We start from the raw sequence: 24,810 nt of genomic DNA, 5'->3' as shown, positions 1-24,810 counted from the left end.
TCATAAGCTTTTGTGGGCTAAAACCCGCTTCATCAGATGCATGGAGTGGAAAATACAGTAGGAAGATCTATATACACAGAGAACATGAAAAAATGGGTGTTGCTGCTACAGACTAACACGGCTACCACTCTGAAACATGATTTTACTGTGAGTCTCGTGATTTTTAGTGTTTTTCTTCAAACGCCAGCTCCTGGAGTTGAGTGGGTTATGTGAGAATCTCAGTTTTTATCTGAAAGCAAAGTAACTATCTAGCCCGTACAGTTGCAGAGAAAAGTTTGAAAATGTGAAGCAAACACACCTCAAAAGTGGAGACCCCTGAAGGCAAAGGAAAGGAGCCCCATATCATGTTAAAAATCTCATGATTTATAAATCCATCTTTTTTGGGGGGGGGGAAGGAATGGGGCTGCCTCGCGATTTTTGAGCATTTGCGGTTGGCCAGCCGGTGACTGATGCGTAAGCACCAGTGCATGTAGCCAGCCAGATGTGGAGAAGCGCCACATACATGTGCAACGCAGCCATGCACCCTCCAATGCATGCAGCCAGCTGCGCGTGCGCCCGCCCGTGCAGGCTCAGCCGAGTCCGCCACGATCCCATCGTGCCCCAGCGGGCGCCGCTCGCTATGACTCTTCATTTTTTCCTCGCTTTCATACCGCCCCTTTCTCCTCTCAACCAACCTTAACATTAACGCTAGGCCTGGCCCCGCCCCTCCCCGTGACTGACGGCTCAAGTTCGCCAATTCCAACAGGCAGCGGCCCCGCGGCTGGAGCTGCCCGCCAATGAGAAGAGCGGGAGGCGTGTCTCAGAGCGGTAGCGGGTTTGGGTGCGCGGCGCGGCAGCCAGGAAGGAGCCAGTGCGGGGGAGAATCGTTGCCGTTATTGTTGGTGTTCTCGTCAGCCGGCGCCATGGTGAGGCCTGGGGGACCCGGGGCTGGAGGGGAGTCCGGGGGGGGGGTGTCTGGGGCTGGAGTCTACGGGGACCCAGAGGGGGGGCTGGGCGACCCGAGTCTGGGGGGGCGGGGGACCGGGGCTGGGGTCTGGGGGGATCCGGGGGGGGGGGTTGGAGGACCTGGGTCTGGGGGGACCCTGGGGAGGGTCTGAGGGGACCTGGGGCTGGAGTCTGGGGGGGGCTGGAGTCTGGGGGGACCCTGGAGCGGGCGGGGGGACCCGGGGCCGGCGTGGACACTTAGGATTGGAAGCTGGGGAGGGGCCTTCTTGCTGGTCCTTTCCTGGCATCTGCTGCTGCTGCTGGGAGGGAGGCTGGGGGGCTTTGGGGACGGGGCTGGCCTGGCGAGGTGGGGTGAAGATCTAGGTGGCGGTCCTGTCTGGGTGTGGGGGAGCACGAGACCCTAGTGGCAGCTTGGAGATAGTGGCCACCCTGGAGTGTTTAGTGGCCCAGTGATATGATCTGTGATCCCGGAGTCCTGGGGTTCTTTTTCTGTCTCGGCTCTTGGGCAAGTCGCTTTACCCCTTTTTAGGTGGAGATGATGCTTCCCTGGTCAGTGCTCAGCAAGTGACCAAGGGGCCTGCTGTTTGTAAATTGCACTGAGATTCTTGGCAGGATGGTGCTACAGCAAAACTAGTGTGTAGAACCCTGCAGCACTTGTTACTTTCTGCTACAATAGGGCCGTGTTTGCCTATAACGAGGACTGTGAGGACAGGTCTTCGGGGGCAGGGGACTGCCTCTTATTCTGTGTTCACAGAGTGCAGAGCACAGTCAAGATCAGTCCGCTGTGTTTTGTTACACACCAGTAACTGTCTCCCATCTTCCTATTGCATGTCCTCAGAAGGATACTTAAACTTTTTCATTGATGCTGTTTCAGTTGTGATGGTTGCCTCCAAAGCACCAGAGTTTTACGCTTTGTTACATTCGATCAATGATTCTCAAACGTCATTGCATCCTGACCCCCTTCTGACAAAAAAAAAAATTACTACACGACCCCAGGACGGGGGACTGAAGACCGAGTCTGCCTGACAAAGCTGAAGCCCAAGGGTTTCTGCCCTGGGTGGTAGGGCTTGGACTTCAGACTTGCTGCGGCCCAAGGCCAACACCAGCCTTGGTGACCCTATTTAAACAGGATCCTGACCCACCGTTTGAGAACCCCTGCATTATATGGATTGCTTAAACTGCTGCTTTAATAAGCCACTATTAAGTTTGCTGGGGAAGTTTTTTGTTGAAAATGGAAATAATGATACTTACCACCTTTGTAAAGTGCTTTATTGATGAAACGTGATATAGAAAAGATGCTACCGGTATTTATTTATTGATTACTGCTACTACTCAATTAATGGAGGGAGCTTTACTAACAGAATTTAAGTGTGAAATTAATTGTAAAACAGAGAAGTTCTGGGTTTAGCTATACTGGAAATAAAGTGTCTTAATTGTGGACTTTATACATTTGATCACCTTCTCTGTTAATCAGATGGACAGCAGACTAGGTGCACAGCAATAGCAGGATACAAACATTCTGCAATGTCATCAAGGAGAATTAGGCCTTGCATGCAACAGAATATTTTAGAGAGGGGGAGCAGGAGAGAAGGGCTTTGCCCTCTGAGTTTATTTGGTATTCTGAATGTTGAGGAGAGTTTATCTGTGGTCCTGGACATGAAGCTTCCTTTAGAGCCACAGATTCGGTCTCAGGAAGATCTTGTTTATACATAGAAAGTGCATACAGCATGTGCATGAGGCGATCGGGTAATTAAGTTGGTACTGCAGTAAACCTTATTGCAGTAGAAAATAAGAATTAAAAATTGGAGAACCTAATGCTATTTTTAAGATGACTATGCCAGTGGGAAAATGACTTCAAATGAGGAATTAATTATTTATGGTCAGTGTAGCTGGCATTTGTTAAAGGAAATGAGATATTTGACTCTTTTCTGTAGCAGTGAGGCCAGCTAGATAATGGCTTACTTGCCCTGGGAGGACCTGCAGGTATTTCTAGAACAGGGGTCAGCAACCTCTGGCACGCGGCTCGCCAGGGTAAGGACCCTGGCGGGCCGGGCCAGTTTGTTTACCTGCCGCGTCAGCAGGTTCGACCGATCGCGGCTCCCACTGGCCGCGGTTCGCCATCCCAGGACTGGCCGAACCTTCCGACGTGGCAGGTAAGCAAACTGGCCTGGCCCGCCAGGGTCCTTACCCTGGTGAGCCGCGTGCCAGAGGTTGCCGACCCCTGTTCTAGAAGGTACTTGACCAAATGATCTAAAGATCTAGCACAGAGTATACAAGACAGACCTAAGCAAATGCAGTGTAATAGAGTGTAACCAATTCAGGGGGTGTTATCTGACTTGTCTTGGCTAAGCTGCATGGCTCTAGTTGATACCAGTTCTTGTTGTATAATTAATGAATGTACTATAAATGTTCACTGAACCCTAAAATTATCTTTTTTTTTTTTTTAATAGTCTATTATGTCCTATAATGGAGGGGCTGTAATGGCCATGAAGGGGAAAAACTGTGTGGCCATTGCATCGGACAGACGGTTTGGAATTCAGGCTCAGATGGTGACCACAGACTTTCAGAAGATTTTCCCCATGGGAGACAGACTATATATCGGACTGTCTGGGCTTGCCACAGATGTGCAGACAGTGTAAGTGGAATCTTCTCTTGTGAACACTTGATATTCCTGGCCTGTAGGAAGGGAGTTTGTTGTACATCTATAAAGACACAACATATGTTACACACAGATGTTTAGGTAGTATCTTTGTCTATTCATCCAGGTGTGGGCTGCCTGAGCACCAAGACTTGCCTTCTCTGAACCCCACTCCAGTCAGTCCTGTTGGGGTTATTTTTGAACCATCCCAAAGGTTTTTGAAAACGTGTTTCCTCCACAGTGCCAAAGACTAGCAACATTGGTTGTTGACTAATTGTGCCCTGCTTTAAAAAAAAAAAAAAAAAAAATCCACTGTGTTCCAAAATCAAAGCTGTGTCTGATTTCTTAAGAGCACATGGCAAGTGAGAACCAGATGTCCACATTTGAAATGCATACGTGCATGCATTCTAAATACACATGCCTGCATCATGTGTCCATCAGATGTTAATCCTGAGGTAGGCAACCTATGGCACTCTTGCCAAAGGCGGCACGCGAGCTGATTTTCAGTGGCACTCACACTGCCCGGGTCCTGGCCACCGGTCCTGGGGGCTCTGCATTTTAATTTAATTTTAAATGAAGCTTCTTAAACATTTTAAAAACCTTATTTACTTTACATACAACAATAGTTTAGTTATATATTATAGACTATAGAAAGAGACCTTCTAAAAAAGTTAATGTATTACTGGCACCCAAAACCTTAAATTAGCGTGAATAAATGAAGACTCGGCACAGCACTTCTGAAAGGTTGCCGACCCCTGTGTTAATCTCTAGTAGCAAGTATTAACCATTGGGAGGGTGGAAGAGGTCCTGATGCATGTGATTTTAATATGGATTTTGATCTCATCTGCAGGGCCCAGCGGCTGAAGTTCAGGCTGAATCTCTATGAGCTGAAGGAAGGCAGACAGATCAAGCCCCAAACTCTCATGAGTATGGTGGCCAACCTACTCTATGAGAAACGGTAAATATCAAACAGCTGAGCCATTCCACAGAAATCACTGAAATCAGGGCATGGTTAATGGAGTTAAATTACGACTCCAGAGGAGTCAAGAGGCATGTTCATTTTCCTAGTATTGGCAAAGACGATTTACCTACGTTGACTGTGGTAGCTGAACTGGAGATGAAGAATGCTGAACTCCATGTATAGATGGACTCAAACAGTGAATAAATCATACTTTGAGCACAGTTCCGCCAGTTTCTGAAATGGTGCTGAACATGGCTTAGTCCTGTCTACACATGTAGTAAAACTATATTCGGCAGCACCAATTATCAGTAATGGGAAAACCTTAATGGAGACAAAACTATTGTATGGGTGTTGTACACCAAAGACTTAAGAGCTAGGTCACTGAAGCATTCACTAGAGAGATGGATCGTTAACAGCATAGAGGGGAAGTGTTTTTCGAATGAAATTGTGTCCCTGGAATTGGTTTCAGTTTGGGTCCGATGTTTAAGGAAAGCTTGGTTGTTTCTAGATTCTTACTATCACAAAGAAGAGTTGCACACTGAGTGACAATTAATGAACAGGAAGCTGCTATCTTGAATCAAGCATAGACTATTATCAGGGAATTAAGTTAAGTAAACTCTGATTCGTAGATCAGGTGTTCTGAGTTAGGCAAATTAATGTGCTGAAATGACCTGGAATTCTCTTCTAGATCAGGGGTCTCAAACTCAAATGACCCCGAGGGCCGCATGAGGACTAGTGCATTGGCCCGAGGGCTGCATCACTGACACGCCCCCTTGCTGCCCCTGGCCCCACCCCCAATCCACCCCTTCCATGAGGCCCCACCCCTGCCCTGTCTCTTCTCCACCTCCTCCCCTAAGTGCGTGGCTCCCCGCTCCTCCCCCCTCCCTCCTGGAAAGTGCTAAGCGCCACCAACAGCTGTTTGGCGGCTTGGCGGCAGGAAGCGCCTGGAGGTAGGCAGAAAAAAAAAGAAGAGTAATATAGTAGTATAGTATTAAAATATAGTATGCTATTAAAAGTCAATTTATTAACTTTTTTATTAACTTCTTTAACTGTAATGTGAAACGTCAGTGCTAATTTTGACGTTTTGTCAAATTTTGTACTAATTTTGATTATGTCATTGTGACAGTGTTGGTTGACACTTTAATGTAGAATCTACAGTTTTAATAAATATATACACTCAGTAATGCACCTCACTCAAAGGACAAAACACGCACTTAGATTTACTGCCTAAGGCTCTGGGAGGGAGTTTGGGTGGGGGTGGGGGAGGGGGTCTGGAGTGCAGGCTCTGTGCTCGGTGCAGGCTCCAGGCTGCGGCAGGGGGTGGGGGTGCAGGCTTTGGGACGGAGTTTGGGGATAGGAGGGGGTGCAGGGGTGAGGGCTGTGGGGCTGAGGGTGAGGGGTTTGAGGCATTGGAGAGGCTCGGGGCATTGGAGAGTCTCAGGACTAGGGCAGAAGGGCAGGGGAAGGGCAGCCTGCCCTGGCCCTAGTGCAGGGGGGCGCTAGGACCCTGCGGCAGCAGGTGATGCCGGAAGCCGGCATAGCGGAGGAGTGGAGTCAGCCTGAGCTCCCGGGCAGGCTCCCGGGCGGTGAGGGGGCAGCAAGTGGGGGCCGGGAGACACTGGGGGGAGGCGCGTGGGGGCAGCAGGTGGGGCCAGGGGAGAGACCCGGCCCCAAACATTGGGGAGCAGCGCGTGGGGAGCTTAGGCACAGAAAATAACTCGGGGAGGGGGGCGGGGTGAGGGGAGTTTGGCAGCGACAGGCAGTAAGTGGGGGACAGGGCGGGCTCTAGGCACCAGCGGGCCAAGCACCCGCTTGGGGCGGCATCCTGGGGAGGGCGGCAGATGGCCCCGGTGGACCTCCCTCAGGCATGCCTGCGGAAGGTCCACCGGAGCTGCCGACCCGCAACCGCCAGAGCGCTGCCCCCTGCCCCAGCAAATCCTAGCCGCGGCTGGGAGTTAAAAGGCTCTGGGCTCCCTGCCCCGGCGGGCAGCTCGGAGCCCCCTCTGATTCCCGGCCGCGGCTGGGATTTAAAAGGCTCTGGGCTCCCTGCCGCGGGGGCAGCTCGGAGCCTTCTGATTCCCAGCCGCGGCTGGGAGTTAAAAGGCTCTGGGTTCCCCGCCGCGGCTGGGAGCCCGGAGCCCCCTCTGATTCCCAGCCGCGGCTGGGAGTTAAAAGGCTCTGGGCTCCCCGCCGCGGCGGGCAGCTCGGAGCCCTCTGATTCCCAGCCGCGGCTGGGAGTTAAAAAGCTCTGGGCTCCCTGCCGCGGCGGGCAGCTCGGAGCCTTCTGATTCCCAGCCGCGGCTGGGAGTTAAAAGGCTCTGGGCTCCCTGCCGCGGCGGGCAGCTCGGAGCCTTCTGATTCCCAGCCGCGGCTGGGAGTTAAAAGGCTCTGGGCTCCCCGCCGCGGCGGGCAGCTCGGAGCCTTCTGATTCCCAGCCGCGGCTGGGAGTTAAAAGGCTCGGGGCTCCCCGCCGCGGCTGGGAGCCCGGAGCCCCCTCTGATTCCCAGCCGCGGCTGGGAGTTAAAAGGCTCTGGGCTCCCTGCCGCGGCGGGCAGCTCGGAGCCTTCTGATTCCCAGCCGCGGCTGGGAGTTAAAAGGCTCTGGGCTCCCCACTCTGGAGCTGGCCCTGGTGGGGGAGCTCCGCGGGCCGCAGGGAAGAGCTCCGCGGGCCGCATGTTTGAGACCCCTGTTCTAGATCAACCCCCAACAGAACAAATGTAAGATACTTTTAAATAACACTCAATTCCAATTGTACCACATTTCTGTTGCTGAAGGCTGTTTGGAGGCAGGCCAGTGGGATCTAAAGATTCTCCCCTACCACTTAAAACACCAAAACTTGATGGTTATGTGCTCTTGGATGCAGAGGACACCTGTTTCTGAAATATAAGGACCACTTACTTTTTCCTGAACCCAGATCAAAAATGTTTGTTTCCTACAAGTAATGATTTGCTTAAACACCAGAATCTGGAAATCGTAAACAGCTTTTGAAACTGACTTCAGTGAGGAAGCAGATTATTTCAGTGTGTCTTTTTGTCACTGAAATAAAAGTCCATTCACAGCTAGGTGGTACTAAAAGAGTAACTGGGGGTAATTCCAAACTAATTTGAAAGGCTCCTACTAACACCCAAGATAAGCACTTTCCTTAAATACCTACCGAGTTAGAATTCTGCTGTTACGTCACATTTATGCATCCTTAGGCTGCTCTAACTTATGCCTTGCTGTTCGCAGGTTTGGACCCTATTACACAGAGCCAGTTATTGCTGGCTTGGACCCCATAACTTATGAACCTTTCATCTGCTCTCTGGACCTGATTGGTTGTCCCATGATAACAGATGACTTCGTTGTCAGTGGCACCTGCTCAGAGCAGATGTATGGCATGTGTGAGTCCCTCTGGGAGCCTGACATGGTGAGTGAGGAGGTGGCAAGATCTGTCGTCTTGGTTTTTTTTTTTTTAATCCTTTGCTGTTAAATTGGACACAGGGAATTCAGGCTACTCCTGTAATATAATAATGCCTCTACCTTGTGAAGTGCTTTGAGACTACTGATGAAAACCCCTGTATAATCTTTAGTGTATTTATGTTTACAAACACCCCTGGGAGGTAAGGAAGCATTATTTTAACACATAGGGAACTAAGGCACAGGGAGGCAAAGTGACCTGTCCTCAGTTACACAAGCAGTCTGGAGTGGAGTGAGGAATAGAAACTGGGTCTCCCATCTGCTGGTCCAGTGCCCTAACATCCTCCCCCGGGCATGGAGAGGGTCGGGTTGTTACAGTTTGGTGAACTGCCCCAACCCCTAGTAGCTCAGCTATAGAAGCCAACTAAAAGAGTTTCCCTTCCTCCTTTTTCAGGAGCCAGACCACCTCTTTGAAACGATCTCACAGGCTATGCTGAATGCAGTGGACAGAGATGCTGTGTCTGGCATGGGTGTGGTAGTGCATATAATGTAAGTACACCTCACACAGCCCCTTTCCCTTGGAGAGAAGGGGCAGAGTTAAACACAGAGCCTTAAGTCAGTGAAAGAGGTGTGACCTCTGCTGTTCTTTAGTAAGGTCTTGTCTACCCTAGATCTTTAAATTTCCCATGAGTGCTAACCTACCTTGCTGCAGCAGCACCAGTGATAGTAAATTAAGAGTTCCCTCCTATCCTCATTAGCTGCTGTTAGCAGCATTTCCCCCCCTTCGGTCATGATTATTTGCACCCAGGAAGTGCTACTACTTCACACTGAGATGCCACTGTGGAATTCAAGATTTCCATGCAGAACTAAAAGCTGCCTTGTTGCTGGATTGGCCGACCCTTATGTTCAGTAGTGTCTCCCTAATGAGTCCTCAGCAGTGTCCCAGCCATTGTGTTAGGAAATAAAACTAGTTTTGTTATTGTTCAGAGCTCCATCTGAAACTGCAGTGGGAGCTGGGGCTAGGGCTCACCCCTGCAGGAGAACAAAGTGTCAATGACCTATTTCAAACCTGTCTCTCTGCACAGGTGTTAGTGCTAGGATTCGTGGTAGGGAGCCATTTATTTATGGACATCCCATCTACATTGTCTCCAATCAGTAGGGAGACCTCTAAAACTGGGGCATTGCCCACATGCTCAGGGTCTAATTGACCACCATCTTTGGGGTCAGGATGGAATTTTCCCCCAGGTAGGATTGGCAGACACCCTTGGGTTTTGCCTTCCTCCACAGCATAGGGCTTGGGTCACTTGCAGGTTTAAACTACTGCAAATGGCAGAGTCCCTGTAATGTGAAGTCTTTCAGTCATGACTTGAGGATTTCAGTAACTCAGGGCGCTGTGGCCTGCAATGTGCAGGCAGGCAGATTAGACGATCACAATGGTGCCTTTTGACCTTAAAATCTATGTTGTAGCAGCTGTAGGCCAAGATCATGGCATAGAGCAGGGGCTTCTTGCATCCCTCTCTGTCTCCCTCAAAGTTCCTTGGGTGCTAGCTTCCCATTACCCTCTTATTTCTGAGACTCCCTGTGACTACCCTTCCCCACCATTCTTATCCCTCAGACCAGAGTCAGGGTGTCAACATGTTAAACTCTCTTTGGGAGTATGAGCAGAGATGAGGTATTACGCTGGAAAGCAATAATTGGGGCTATCAACCAGTAGTTTGTTCTATAGACAACTGCAGAGCCGCTTGAAGCTTGGGCTGTGTGAAAACAGCTGGCAAGGGCTCCATTTTTCTCCAGCTCAATAGGGTTCTCACCTCTAAGGCCCAGAACATTTCCTGAAATTTAGAATTGATCAGAGGGGGTGTTGATGAGTTACTGCATTACATAGAAACATTCCACCTCATTTTTTGTAAAGACTGTTGTAAGACAACATCCACTTGGAAGGATGAGGTGGTAGTTTGTCTCTCCTTTCTTTGCAGTGAAAAAGACAAGATCACCACCAGGACACTGAAAGCACGCATGGACTAGCCGCGGAAGTTTGTGCTTGTTTCACATGCCAGGCTATTTTGAATTTTTTAAATAAACTCTCTCCATTATTGTATGGGGCTTGCTTGTTCTTGAGTCAATACGTTATAGGGAGAGAACGCAGGCCTGATGTAACAAGTACACTTATTACAAAATAACTACACAACAGGAGAATCTGGCTGTATTCACTCTGCAGTACCCCTCACCATAATGAGACGGCTTGGTTTTCAGCTATATAGTTAGAACTGAGTTCACTATCATCCAAGGTGGCGAATACTAAGAGTAGTGGTAAACTGCTGAAGCTATTGCTTTTCAGGGTAGGCAGCAGTGCATACATTCAAAGTGAGCTTCTTACAAAACAGCTAGTAGGGGCCTGTTCAAAAGCAAACAGTATTTACTTTTTCAACTGGGATTATAGCTGTAAAACTGTACTTGGAATTGCAGCAGTAGCAGAGGCTAGGAATCTGATTTTGCATGGCTTGGCGGCAGTAAAAACAGACACACCGGGAAGATCAGAACTTTAGACAATGATGTACACAAACTTTTTATTTTATTTTTTTTTCTGGCTGAGACTCATCTTGTAACAAGCATGCATTTCAAAACAGTAAGTTTCTCAAATTGCTCCTAGCAAACAGACAAGCACAGAGGACTTGATTCCTATTTAAAAAAAACTGAAACAGCAGTGAAAAATCTAGAATGCTCCATTTTTTCTTAGTTTGATTTAATTTATTCACATTTTTTCAGTTGCACTGATTAGCCCCACCCCTGACCTGTGTGTAATAGGCTCATTTAACACAGCTCAATCCAATTGCATTTAATATCATACATCTAAAAGAACAGCACAAGATCAGAGTGGTAAACTTAACCCACTCTAATCATAGATGACTGAAAGCTGGGTTTCCCCTTCTTTTACTAGTGCTATTACACAAGAATTCATTACACATGTCAAGGAAAGTCAGTCTTGGCTAATATGGATGCTGGAAAATAAGCTCTCTGAGGAGGACAAGAACTGGTAGGCAAGTTGGAAATGGTGCACTGAAAGCAGGAGGGGAGGGTATTGCAATTTGTTTTCAAATTATTGTTACAATAACAATGTTTTGAATCATTAGTTATAGGATGGTGCAACCAGAATTTCAGCACACACACCTCGAGCTTTGAAATGTTTGTTTATACCACCTCAGATTTAAAAACACTCCAGCCTTTCTACAGCAACAAGTGGGGCACCTCTGCACAGTAAGTATAGGATAAGGAGTCCTTCATACATTTAGGCCAGAATATAAATCACCGAGCAAAAGACTGTCTCCATAATTAGTCACACTACAATTTTATGCCTCTAGTTTTACCTGGGGTTAGAACACTTGAAGTTGAAGGCAGTTCTGATAGCCACTGGCAGGAAAAGCAGTCATTCTTTGCCCACATGGGCAAGCACCCCTCATTATTAAAAACACTTTTTTAATTTTGACTGACAGTAAAAATTAAATCAAGTTAGATTTCCTGGAAGTGGAAGAGCAGGCCCTTCATGCTATAAAGTCTGTATCCACCTCAAAAGTGCATTGTCTTACATAAAGAAAATTGCATGCCATCCCATATTTAAACAAATGGCAACATCTTGAATATTTTCATAACGTCCTTAGTCCTATCCAGTATTTTCAGCTGAAAATTCCAAGGCCATTTGACCCCTCTGGGATTAAGTCAAACACCAGTTGACCTTTTTTAAGTACACTCCCACCCCCCTAGAGCTTCATAATTAGCTAAAGCAACTACAATCAAAACTAGGGTGTCATTAGAGGCACTGTATTAAGTGATAAGTAGAAAAAATTTGATAATGAGGAAGGAAACAGAATCATACACGTCTTCTTTGAGAAGTGAATTCCATAACCTCCCCTGCTGCCACTCTTGTAGGTGTATGACAAGGACAGACAATCAGTCTGTACGCAAAAGAAACCAGAAACTGGCCAGGTAGGATTAGGCCCAGTGCAGCAAGCGAGCGAGATGCTCCTGCCCTGATTAATTTTTCCTAGAGTTAGGGAATGTTTTCCCTTCCAGCCCACTATCTTCCAGCTCCACCCTAGCTTTTTTCCTTTTTGCCCAGCATTCTCTAGAAAAAAAAAATATAGCATGTTAGAAAAGAGACCTTCCTGCCATTTGGCTGGAGTCTCTTAAGTGACCTGCTATTAGAGTTTTTTGTACAGCTCTGAAGACTGCATCTTTTTCCACATGAGCTATGGTTTTAATTGCAATGCACTTCAGTGTAAAGTGATCTGGGAGGGCACATGCTATGGGCAGAAGTATATCAACATTCAGCAACCTGGAACACAGTCAGACTGAAACTAGATTAAGTTATTACAGGCAGTTAAAAAAAAAACCAGGATTAATGCAGGGGCGGGGGAGAAGGGGCGTTAAATACTTGAACTCAAGAGAATAAAGGTATTCTAGATCAAGATTAAAAACAAAAGCAAAAGTCCCTTTTAAAAACAAATCAAATATTTGCAGCTTCACCTCTTATAGTAACAAAAAAATACTGTCTAGAAACAAAATTAGCATTTTTAACATGCTACCTCTCAAAATGTAAACAATATACAAACTGCTTATGTTAAACAAAGTTATACCTGGGTAATACATCTTTAAATGATAAAATTGCATTTAGTTATTTTTTATATATATATACACACACAGTATGGCAACAAAAATGGCAAAATGGGGTAAGTGCTAAAGTGAATAGATATTTTAGGGCTTTTATACCACTCGAGGCATTGAGACAACCAAATGGGGTCTAACAGAGGATTCTTTGCTCCCTATCTAGAGTGGGAAAAGAAATGACAAGGTCTTAAATCCTTAGTGTCATGTGTTTTGTAACATTGGCTGCAGGAACTACTCGTTTTGATTTCAGCTGTTTACCAGGTTCCAGGGAATCAGTGTTTTGCCCCAAGTTACAGAAACGTCTTCCTTTGACCGTCCTTGGGTTGCCCACTGAAAAATACCCCACTGCAGAATGGCTGCAGCTGACTTCCCTATTTACCACAATTTAAAAAAAAAAATTGAATATTCATAAGTCTAGCACACTAAAGTTTCATCTAATTTCCCACAAGGAGAGTGGCAAACTTACTAGGCCAAAATTGTAGATTCAGGACTTTTTAAAGAGTAAAACGCGATCGATATTTAATTCCTATTTCACAGCAGACATAAGTGCATTTTTTGTTTAGAGGAAAGCAACCAATATCCCTCTACGTTTTCTCTTATCTGCACCTGATTTGTGGTATTGTGAGCCAGACACCCTAAGATGTGCGAGAATCTTACCAGGGTGTCAGACAATAGCATGTTAGTTCCCCAAATTTACACAAAGACAAGACAATGGATTACAATGGCATAAAAAAATTTGTCCCCCATCAAAGGGAATGACCCATGAATGAACAAAAAGTTTCATGTCCCATTAAAACCAATGATTTGTTTTAGACCTTTTTTAAACAATATTTACAATGTACTCTTCTAAGCCTATTTTTCAGTCTTGACAAATCCCCTGTTATTCCCCTGTGCTGAGAGCTGTGGAATCACATCAGGAACGTGGATTTAAAAAAAAAGTCATCCCGCATTCAGAATCCAATCACAGCTAGCATTAGTCTAGTTAGTTACCAGGACACGATGGGTACCACCTATCTCTCAAACGGGACCAAACTGACAGAGCAAACTAGCACATATTATAGCACAGGACACAAACATTCTAACAGCGTATTCCTGAAACAAAGGCATTTGTGAAAACAGTTTCAAGGCAGATAAGCAACTTATGTCAACTGCAAGGTCTCTCTTAAACAGCTAAATCCTGCTTAAAAAAAAACAAACAGACATAACTGTTGTGCAGCAGAACTAATTAAACTTACAGCAAGTTCGACAAGCTTGGCTGTGAAAAATATTACAAGTGGTCTGGAGACAAACAGGACATAATTCAATCACGCAAATCAGTTCAAATTCCTTAGGGGGAAAATATCTGGAGGAAGCATTCAGTCATTTATGCCCACTGACTCACTCTACCAGCTAGAGTTATGGACCTGGAGCAGAGCGTAGACAATTACGGCTCAAATTCGGAGTCCTCTTGAGCAGTGGAACTGGGGACACAGTCACAACTACTAACACTCCAAACTGACAGCAATTTACATTTCTCAAGATGCACGTCATGTTGACTTGGTTGGTTGGTTTTTTAAACCTCTCTCAGGCAACAATTCAAGTACTTGTAACAGGATTGGACGAGTTAGGAAGACTGAACATTAGCTAGATTAACACTGGCAGAACTGTCATGCGTCAGCTCTATTTTAGAGGCAGGGAGATTTAACAATTGTTATTTTTTCTAGACAGCCAAATGTAACCCCAGACCTGCAGAATAAGTTAACATGATTTTCTTCTTCAAGGGAATCTTCCCAGGCCGCCTATCCCAAAGCATGATGGTTCTGTGGCTCTCCAGTATTTTTCATACTACTTTTTAGCTTCTATGAGTTATGCCTTAAGTGACCAGCTTTGGTAGATGTTCATTTCCCTCGTCTTTCTTGTGAAGGTAATTTCTTAAGTAAAATAATTTTGTAACACCCCCCCCCCCCCCCAAAAGAAATGTTCCCAGCTTGAATTTACCTAGTTAAGGTTCAGCAGCTCCTCAACATTTTCATCCTTGAAATGGCAGACTACCCCCCACCCCCGACTCCTACTAAGAAGGAAATAAAAGGGTTTGTACGACTTTCTGTTAAAAAACAAACAAGCTGTCCATTAAAAAGAACAGCAGTTTGTGGAATTAGGCGTTGCGTCTCCTCTTATTTAACACAAGCTACAGGTTAGAGCTTCCCCCTTTTAAACAGCCGTTCGTGGTATCCTTAGTGGCGTCTCGTGATCAGAGAAGAGAAAATGTCATTATGAACAGCATTGCTGCAGCAATTAGATTCTCTTTTTTAAAAAAGCCTCAAATCTCTATTTGGGCATTTCTGTAACAAAAGGAAAAAAAGCCACTTTTCCACCTGGGTCAAGTGGAATATTTGAGAATGCACCTAGATTAGTTTCCTGTAAATCATACAGTGCCACACGCTCACACTCACTCATACCCCACGTGCTGCTACAGTGTCTGTTTTAGTGTCACAGGCCGTGTTCTCTGCTTGGAAGTAGCGCCTCTTCTCTTCCTTTCTGGCTCAAGGTAGAAGGTGACTATGTCAGGATATTGGACATAAATTCATTGAAGCGTTTAGAGTACTGCTCCGGATTCACCGTGGAGATCTCCGCCCCGGCCTGCAATGCACGAAGGACAGATTACAAGGCAGCACTGTGGCAGCTGCAGGGGACTGTTCATAACTGCAGGCTAAGCCCCGGGGAGTGAGGAGACAGCAGGAGGTTACTGCACCAGCATAGCTAAGCAACAAAAAAATCACACAAACAAGAATCCACAAGTCACATGGGTTCCAAGCTCCACGACTGCTGGACTCCTGACCTGAAGGAATTTACTTTGTCGAAGTCTGGGGCTCTACTCAGGAGATGAATGCGTGGAAAGGCGCCAGCTCCTTTAAAGCCCTGTTTGGTAGTGACCTAAAGTTATTGCCTCATGGCTGTTTGGTGACCTAGGCAAAGCAAGTTGCTGGGTGTCAGTCCACTTTGTAGTGATTCAGGGTCACCAGGCACCACTGCTGCAGGCCCACATGTTGGTAGTCTGAGCAGAGAGGGAGAAGCCAATCGGCCAAGGAGCCTGATCTCTCCTCTCCTCCTAGAGGCGGTTCTATCCAGGTCAATGCTGAGGCATGTTGGCTGTTCTGTAACTGTTCTGGGGATGGAAGACTGCAATCCTCAGGGCCGGCAAGCTGGCACCTTGCCCAGCACTAGTCACTTGCGGAAAAGAGCAGGAGATCTGGCTCATGAAAGTTTCCCTCAGTGGTCTGGCCCAGTAACTTAGTGTCTGTTTGTATTGCTAAGAGGGGGAGACCTGAGTCCTTGCTCCCTGAGTCAGCGACAACAGGACAGGAGGCTCAGCCCTGGTGAACAGATTAATGAGGGATACCACCAGGTTATGGATCAGATCTGTTGCAAATGGAAGGATCTCATGGGCAGTGGGGAAATTTCCAGGCCCCTGAAAAACTGGTTTTAGCAATTATTCAAAAGTCAGCACCACAAACAAAACAAGAGAGACCCGGACTTGTCAGAGGAGAGACCTGCTTACCCCATGTTTCACTGTTTTGGCAGCATGTGCAGCTTTCTTCTTTGCATCGTACGGCGTAAGAATGTCTATAATGGCCATGAAATACACCTCCTTCTTAGGGGCACCTGAGAAGACACAAGAGTCTCTTTAACATACCCCCAAGCTACATCAGCAGCACTTGAAAAGCCACCTGCAGCCACCTCTATTAATAGAGTATGTAAATCTGCTTTAATGTAATTAACAGGCGGGGGGAGAAGCAGATTGTAAATGGTTGGAGATTGTAAGAGACAGAACAGAGGAACTACCGGGAACATCAGAGCAGAGACCCACATACCCTCTAGAAACATCTACATCCCACACTGAAAGCCTTGTTTCCATGGAGTTTAAACATTTACCATTTACAACAAGGGAATTGAACATCCAAGTGGACAGGTTCCCAGGAGGGGGTCTGGGTTACTTCTTGCTGGACATACCCCACCCGAAACAGGACACGCTGTCCTACCCCTCCACATAACAAGACCCCTCCTCACTCACTGTCATGGCTTTTCATGGCATATACGTCGACTGAAGGGTCAAACTCCCCAGGCCCGAAGAACCGCGGGAAGTTGAGGAGGTTGCCGGGGCTGTCAGGTGGGGTCCCGTAAGAGCCAATAGGGTTCCCGCCAATGCCATCATTCTCACACTCCTCCTCCTCGGCCCGATCCTCCACATCCATCTCTTCCTGCTCTGCCCGGTCAACATCGTGAATGCCCACCAGCAGGCTGTAGTCCATGATCTTCAGCTGAGCTAAAAACTGGGAGGATGGAGCAACAAAAACATAGGGACATTTCAATTGGCGAAGGCACATCTCATGAGCCAAAACTACCTAAACCTCGGCAAGTGCTGCCTCCAGCAAGCTTGGTCTTGTGACTAGAGCAGAGAGGGGAGAGTCTGGTTCTATATCTGGCTTTGGGATGATGTGAGACTTGCTCTAAGGACGTATATCTGCTGGCGGTAGGGCTGGGAACAGAACCCAGGAATCTTGACCCTCAGTCCCCTGTTCTGACCATTTCTAGCTCTAATGGTTTCATTGGTTGGAGGGCCTTGCCTGGAAAGGGGTTATCGAAGAGCTACTGCAGCTGGAGAAGGGTGTTAGCAGCGTGTCTATATAAACGTGATCCCATCAAGATACCCAACCGCGATAAAACCAACTGGCTGCATCATCAACATGGAGAGGAGAAAACACCTCTGCATTTTGAGCGGAGACAGCCAGTGATCGTCACAGTGAGTTTGATCAAAGGACTGCAGCCCTGGGACTGGCCTGCTGTTTCTGTTCAGGGCCATCTGAAAGACAGATCAAGTACAGTCAGTCTCTCATCTCTCAGACACTCTCGGGATAGATGCTGCACTTGCTTCCATCTGGCAGGAAATCAGTCCAAATGTTTGCAATGTGTGATACAGGTGCTTGGTTCCCTATAGCGAGCCAGAGGGACTGAGGGGTGTTGCCACTTTAGAAAGGAAGGAAGAAAACATCAGGATGGGGAGAGGATCATGACAGAAAAGATAGCAGCAGGTAGAGCTAAGCCAGTTAACCAACATGGAATCAGCCAATGGAGCCATCTAAGATGGATCTCCAGGGAGATTGCTGAAACATTTGCATCCAGCAGGCGGCCAGCGTTCGATACACAAACGCACACAGAGTTGGGGCAATACTCTCTGAGCCAAGAGGCCCACCTAGTGTTGGACACCGTGAGAGACAGGATAACAAAACCTCTGCCCCAGCAGCCCAAGGCCTGTGGTTCAGCTGAGTATTCCTATAGCACCCCATGTATTCACTAAGGTGTTTTCTGATGCATTCCGACTGGGAGGAGACGAGATTCTGCCTGCCCTGTTCTTCCTCATTTCCCAGTCTCCTCCATAGCAATTGCAATAGAGGATGGATACTTCAAAAATAATGCAGCTACTGTACCATTTGGCCGAGGGGGTGCGGGGGACGAGGGGAGATGGACGGGACTGCGGGGTCACAAAGCCCAGCTGTCGGAGACCTGTTCATGGCAACAATCTGAGCCCCATTTCAATTCTACCTCCACGTCCCGCTTTAGCTTTTCAAGGAAGTGCTTTTTACTCTCTTCTCCAACGTGGAGCTTCTGGCCTTCGTTCAAGAAGTCGTTGTCTTTGAACGTTGGCAAATCCTTGGCCTATGAGAGAGAGAGGACTGTGTTAGGTATCCTGAGCCTAATGCCAATGGCCACAGCTGTTGGTGGTTTCATTCTTTTGCAAAATATCAACTGGATCAACATGGCAAATGGAAAACCGAGGACGCTGCATTGACTCAGTCTTCTAAAGCAAAGAGATTTGCTCATTCCCATACGCCTGCAAATGGCATGGAGCAAAGCACCTGGATTTATCAGCAAGTCCATTTGCTTGGCTCCAGCTGGGGGAGGAGGCGGCAACAGAGATACCCACAGCAGCTCAGTTTCAAAGGCTGCCAAGAATAGTTGCTTCGGGCTGAAAGCTCGATAAACAGTCTCAGCCAAGGAGGAGCTAGCCAACCCCCCAAAGAGAAGAAAAATCCATGTGGTTGTTTTCAGATTAGAAAATCTTGAGACAAGTGCTCCCCTCCCCCAGTCTTTACATGAAAATCAATCCACTGCATTTTGAGGACTTTGTAGTGGGGACCAAGTGTTTCTGCAATGTAAGTGCTTCTCCTGGATATTAAAGAAATTAAGTTGCACAAACCCTTTGCATGTACAGCTGGGAATTACATGCTTTCATCCTTAGAGTGGCATGGCAATTTATTTAAATATTATGTGGTGCCAGAGAAAGCCATGTAAGGCAAGAAATCATAGTTAGGGAGTAACCCCACATAACCAGGCACAACGGGGCAATTGTAAGGTGGGGTTAGATTATGCCCAGGTACTGGAGATTTAATTATGAAAAGGGAATTCTCTATGGCTTGTGCGAGAGATCTGTAACTTTTTGGGAGGCTAGTGTGTAGCGAGGAGAGGAAGCCTTCCAGGATCCCTCCAATTTCTCCACTCAAAGACCCTGTGAGCAACCAATCCAGCCTTCCAGCGTGAGTGAAGTGCTGCTCCTTAGATCATCACGACAGCTCCAAAAAATTGAAACAAAAAAAGTGTGGCCTTAACAAGGTGTGCTCAGCTCTACTAAGTGGCTTTGCTGTTTGGTATGTCTCATCCCCCTGGACTATACCTACTGCAAACCCTTATGCATGTGCTTCAGTTTACTACCATGAGTAGGTCCGTTGATTTCAATAGTTCTATTTATGGCAGTAACGTTAAGCATGGGCACAGGGGGGTTGCAGGACTGGAGCCTTAGGTTGGAAACTCTTTAGAGAAGGGAATCTGGACCAGATTTACAAAGGGATTTAGGCACCTAAAGATGTAGGTAAATGCTTAGTGGGATTTACCAAAGTGCCTATCCCAGTTAGATGTTTAACTCCCAATCTGGTCCTTTGGCTTCAGATTGGACTGCGAGCTACCTGGCACGCTGTGGGTATTAATGGGCAACATTCCTGGAAGAGCCTACATCACACTGAAAATGTACCTTATATGAAGTTATTATTAGGTACCTCGTCTGGCAGTAGCCTGGCAAACAAGGGGACCAGGTTGTACCACACCTAGACTGTCAGGCAAGCCCTTTGCTTTTTTGTTAAGACTTTATTTTGTACAACAACAAGACAGTCCCCAAAAGGTTGTGCAAGGGCTTAACACACCGTTGCTATAATGGGGAATTCGGCACAGACAAAGGGAGCGTTCTACTGAACCAGCAGTTTAGGTTGTCACCAGGTTTCACTGTTCATTAACCCTTTGGTACGAAGACACAATTAGCTGGCTAGACGCCTTGTAAGCACCACAGGGAATGAAATGTTCCTGGACAGGCAAAGCAGCCGTATCATTCATACCTTTTCTTTGTCACTTGCTTCCCTGGAGACTGTTGAGCCCTGATAAGAACAAAAGAAGTGGGACATAATTCACCATGAGCAGCCATCAGCAGAATTTAAATTGACCATCACTAGGGGTAAATGTACAAGACTTAGTTAATTTTTTTAAATGCTTCTTTGCTCCTGATGAAGAGGTAACCTCACAAAAATATATTTTAAAAACACAATATAAAGGTGTCAGACAATGGTCTGAGCTGGTTGGAGAACGTGTTCCCTTTCCCCTCGTTTGCGGTCTCTCTCTACTATATCCAGTAATCTGAGCAATGCAATGTGTTGCCCCGATTTAAAAAATATACCTGATCGAGAGGAGAGAGACCTGCACCTTCCTCTGAATCCTCTGGTCCTGGGTATTATAGGAGACAGGAATCTGGGCTAAATGGCCCAATACCTGAATCCCTACATGAACCCGTCTCTCACTACAACCCATGCTTTGAACAGTGAAGATGAAATCCTGCCCCAGCTTTCTCACATCCATGACAACAGACCACATGGCTTCTCTCTGCATTAGCACCTCCAGGAACTACACAGCTGCAAAAAGCTTCTGACCTTTGCTTTATGAAATGCAGTTCACACGCTACGCTATGAAGAAGTGGGTTTTATCTCAATAATATGCATCTCTCCTAGCGCAGACAAGGCAGGATGAAAAGAAACACAATGAACCCAAGTGACATGCTAACAAAAGGAAAGTGAATACTTTGGTTCAGTGTTGATCGGCTCTTAAGGTAATCCTGTCTTGGCCACAAACTGTAGGAGATAAAACGCATTGTGCCTAGAACTCCCAAGCCTCAGCAGCTACAGAAATCGACCATCAGGCTCTTTCAAAGTGAACTGCAAAGCAAGAATACCTTGTCTGTGCCCTTTTCTACTCTTATGTATTTTATACAGGGAACCTCAATATTAGAAGTACCAGGTCCCAACTGCACTGCTGGAGTAACTGTCAAGCTTTAGCGGAAGAGGAAGGTCCTGGATCTGAGTTATGGGACTTATTCAGTATCTCTTCCCTCTTCAACTAGGGGCTGGCACAGATGCCACTCGTGTTTCAGCCTCAAGAGATGTCCCCATCCAGGTCCACCAAAGCTTGACAAAGCCCTTCAGGAAAAAGGGAAGTCAGGACCTTGTTGATCTAGTGTGAAAAACAATTTAAGAACACTCCATAAAGAAACAGGAAGGGGGTCCTATACAGGGAGAGGTACTGGCCGCTTTCAAACCCTTACCTTCAGGTCATACTTCCGATGCACAGTCAGCCTGTGACTGAATACGTTCCTGGTGACTACCATGTAGGTTTCCACTCCGTCCACGGTGAGTCTGTACATGCCTAGGAACTGGGGGAGAAGGGTGTTCCCATGGCATTCCACTATAAACTGAAAGGGCGAGGAGGGAAAGAGAGGACGTCACACTACAGGTCTCCGGTAGTGCACAATGTCAAAGAGAAGCTAAGCTGAGAATGGGGCTTTTTAATGGTCATCCTATACCTCTGCTCAAGGGAGGCGAAAGGACACATTAAAACACAGCGGAGCAGCAGAACGGAGCAGCCATTTCTATGCACAGCAGATGACCCGGATTATTTTCCCCTCCTTATCCACCTGGAAAGCTTTTCTAATCCAACGTGGAACCTTAGGAAGAGGTCTCGGTTTATAGCTTTCGGGCATTGGCAAGCCTGCAGAGCAGGGATATTTACACTGTAGGAGGGCCAGGCCTTTGGGGGAGAGGTGAAGTTAAAAATCCCATTGTGCTCCCAAAAGAACAGAAGACAACCTGGGGCCACTGGCAACACCCAGTTTCTAACCATACAACCTCCCCCGCGCAAAAGCTGCCACGCGCTGTAGCTGAAGCTATGGCCGTTCCACTTGAATCCAAGGACTAGTCTCAACTGATCAGGCTCCCACCGCAACGCATCAGACGTGCCCCTAAGGCGTTATCCGCCACCCTCTCCTCAGGGTTCTAGACTCACCGTACCTGATGGTACTTCTTGAGTATGTTGTGCATCTCTGCTACGTCTTCGCTCGACACTGCCTTAATGACAAACCTCCTGTCGTAGGTGGTCAGGAAACGGGCCCCGCATCGACCTTGGCTGTCGCTGTTCACTGGGGCGCTTCGTGTGACGGAGTTCTGAAGGGGGAGAGAAGAGGTGGGATCTTATCAGAGGAGATGGTAACGAGCTGCAGGCCAAGGCATCAGCTCAACAGGTCCAGCAGTTCTCTAGCTTCTCAACAGGATAAACAGGTTTCAGTGGGCTGCCTTTTTACTGTGTGTTTGTACAGCCCCTCGGCACTTAGTACTCAATATTCTGGTCTGTGACTGGACTGCCTAGACTCTACGGTAATACGACTACACCTCTACCTCGATATAACGCGGGAAAGCAGCGCTCTGGGCGGGCGGGGCTGCGCACTCCAGTGGCTCCCGAGGACAGCGTTGTATCGGGCTAGAGGTGTAATGGGAGCTCTTAGATGCTCAACGCTTTTGAAGGCAGCGCCACTTATTTAGGTGCCCAGATCCAGCACCTTGATGTTTGGCCTCCATCTTTAAAAGCTTGCCCATCAGTTTGTTAACACATACTCAATGCCCGTGATTCACACACATTTTGGAGCAAGGAAGTCTTCGCTAAAGATTCATCATCTCTCACCCCTTCAGTGATGGTGCAAGGGCCCACAATACACATGGTCAGAGACTCCTTCAAGTTCCTCCAGCAAAACCAAGGACAGCCAGATTGGCCATTCCTGATACGTCCAGGGTATAAAAACAAGTAGGAATAAAGGATTTTTTAAAAAGGTCACTCTTCCTTGATCCATCGTAACGCAGCAAAAACTGGCACAAGCCTAACTGCTTAGAAAGCCTCTGCAGGTCACCTTTGAACTGAAAGCCGTTCTCTGCTATTCTTGTTCTTGGGAGTTTGACCAAAGGGCCTAGACAACAGATATATTGATTGTTCTTCCAACATGCAAGAGGAGCTCTCCTTTATATTCCTGTCCCCACCCTTAGGAACAAGATGCAGCAGCTTCTCTCAATCCTCACTGCAAGATTGGAAAATCCAAACTGAACTGCTGAGTAGAGTAATCCATGACAATAGGGTTCTGCCACAAGGCTGCAATTAAGTTGTTTCATCCTTTGACTACACCACTTAATGAATAGCCTCAAGTCCTGATGGAACACAATACAGTGGAGTGCTAGAAATGTGGCAACTGCAATTTACATAGTAGCCACAGAAGACGTATCTATTCTACGCTTTTTCTCTGCCCCTTAAGGATTCCCACCATTGTGATCTTAGTCCAGTTTTGCTGGTGATAGCGGAGGTGGGGGACAGCTCTGGGACAGCCAGTGTTCTGGCGGCTGCTAGAGTTTTAATCATCATGTCATCTATACACGGAAAGCAGGGTTATGTGATGTGGTGCTCAAAATGCCAGCGGATGGTCTACGTTAGCACTTTCACCACTACTGCACCAGTGGGACATTTTTAGAAGTCTGGTGTAGTCAAACCTTTAGAAAAAGCTTCTTTGGTGTCTTTATTATCATGATTTAATATTGTGGTAGCACCTTAAAGGCCCAAGCCGCATCCTGCGAGGCACTGAACCAACACAAAGAGAGACAGACAGTCCCTGCCCCAAAGAACTTGCAGTCTAAGCAACTTTGCCAGGTAACTGATTGTAAGCTTCTGTTCTGATCTTTCCCCATCCCTCTTTGCTGCACACCTGTAGCTGAGCATTTGGTCTAAGCTGTCATACCGACAGCCTCCTCAATCCATAACGAATTAACATAACGACTGTTTGTCACTTTGCCCTTACCCATTACTGCAGCCTCCCCTTGCTGCAACTGCTCTGCAAGAACAGTTCGTTTGCACCCTTCCCGCTTCTATCATCATACCATGTGTACGTGCTCGGCGCTGCACGTACACCCGGGAAGAGACTGTACACGACCCACAGAACTTGCTACTTAGAGAGAGTGGGGAGGGATTGTCCTCCCCATTTCACAAGCTGGGCAGTTCAGGCACAGCGAGATGAAGTGACTTGCCCACGGTCCAACAGAGATTCTGTGGCAAAACCAGGAACTGAATTCTGATCTCTTGCCTAGCTACAAGGCCATCCTTCCTCTTTTAAAGATCAGCTCTTTTCCTCCCCCCCGCAGCCCTGGGCAATGCTTTATGGCTAGGAGCAAAATCATCATTTTACTAGACTCTGAAGCATTCCATTTTATTTTGCTATTTCCTTATATCTACCCACACAAGCTAATCCTTACACCTGTACGTGTGGTTCGAAATGCATATCAGGATGAAGGCTGCTATGTCGCCAAACGTACGTGTGCTTTTCTGGATCCCGGTTACACACATCACCACCACATATTTTAACGCCAGTAATTACTCCTGCTGTCTCTTCTCCACTCACGGAGCTTTTTGAAAGCATACCAGCAGAGGGAGCCTGCTTTTCTGCTCCTGTGAAGCATGGGACATGTAGGCAAACAGAGCCTGCTGTGAACTAAGGGGGTTTCCAGTTGCAAACTAAAAAAAATAAGCTGAGGAGAGAGTTGTCATTTTAGAAGGAAGCATTTAAATGCACCTCGTTTTAATGCAGAAGGGGAAAAACTCACTTCCTGCCAATGGCCTAGAAACCATCAGGGAAAGCACGGGTGGGGGAGGGACATGGGGGAATCGCTTCTTGCTGACATTTGCAGCTTAGTAGGTGCTGTGTGGGCTAACACGCATCGTCTCAAAAACCGAGCAGTTGCCACCGTCAAGCCGATTTCCCTTCTTTTAGAGG

At 47.1% G+C, this 24,810-nt stretch overlaps 2 protein-coding genes across 2 annotated transcripts in view; one reads left to right on the top strand and one right to left on the bottom strand.

The window, feature by feature from the left end:
* Nucleotides 1-747: 747 nt before the first annotated feature.
* On the top strand, nt 748-10,038 carry PSMB3 (proteasome 20S subunit beta 3). The gene is made up of 6 exons (XM_044999429.1): nt 748-905; nt 3,396-3,580; nt 4,434-4,541; nt 7,773-7,950; nt 8,395-8,489; nt 9,917-10,038. The coding sequence occupies exons 1-6, from the start codon at nt 777-779 to the stop codon at nt 9,963-9,965; spliced, it is 744 nt and encodes a 247-aa protein (XP_044855364.1). The 5' UTR covers nt 748-776; the 3' UTR covers nt 9,966-10,038.
* Nucleotides 10,039-10,500: 462 nt separating this feature from the next.
* PIP4K2B (phosphatidylinositol-5-phosphate 4-kinase type 2 beta) overlaps nt 10,501-24,810 on the bottom strand; it is a 32,319-nt gene continuing 18,009 nt past the window's right edge. The window contains exons 4-10 of the mRNA XM_044999409.1: nt 22,019-22,171; nt 21,277-21,423; nt 20,024-20,062; nt 18,183-18,296; nt 16,654-16,912; nt 16,141-16,244; nt 10,501-15,221 (exon numbers count right to left, since the gene is read on the bottom strand). Coding sequence (XP_044855344.1) covers nt 15,141-15,221; nt 16,141-16,244; nt 16,654-16,912; nt 18,183-18,296; nt 20,024-20,062; nt 21,277-21,423; nt 22,019-22,171 — 897 coding nt within the window. The 3' untranslated portion in view covers nt 10,501-15,140. The remainder of the gene's footprint in view (nt 15,222-16,140; nt 16,245-16,653; nt 16,913-18,182; nt 18,297-20,023; nt 20,063-21,276; nt 21,424-22,018; nt 22,172-24,810) is intronic.

Source organism: Mauremys mutica, chromosome 25, assembly GCF_020497125.1.
Source record: "Mauremys mutica isolate MM-2020 ecotype Southern chromosome 25, ASM2049712v1, whole genome shotgun sequence".
Taxonomy (NCBI): Eukaryota; Metazoa; Chordata; order Testudines; family Geoemydidae; genus Mauremys; species Mauremys mutica.
This window is presented reverse-complemented; position numbering and strand designations above follow the sequence as displayed.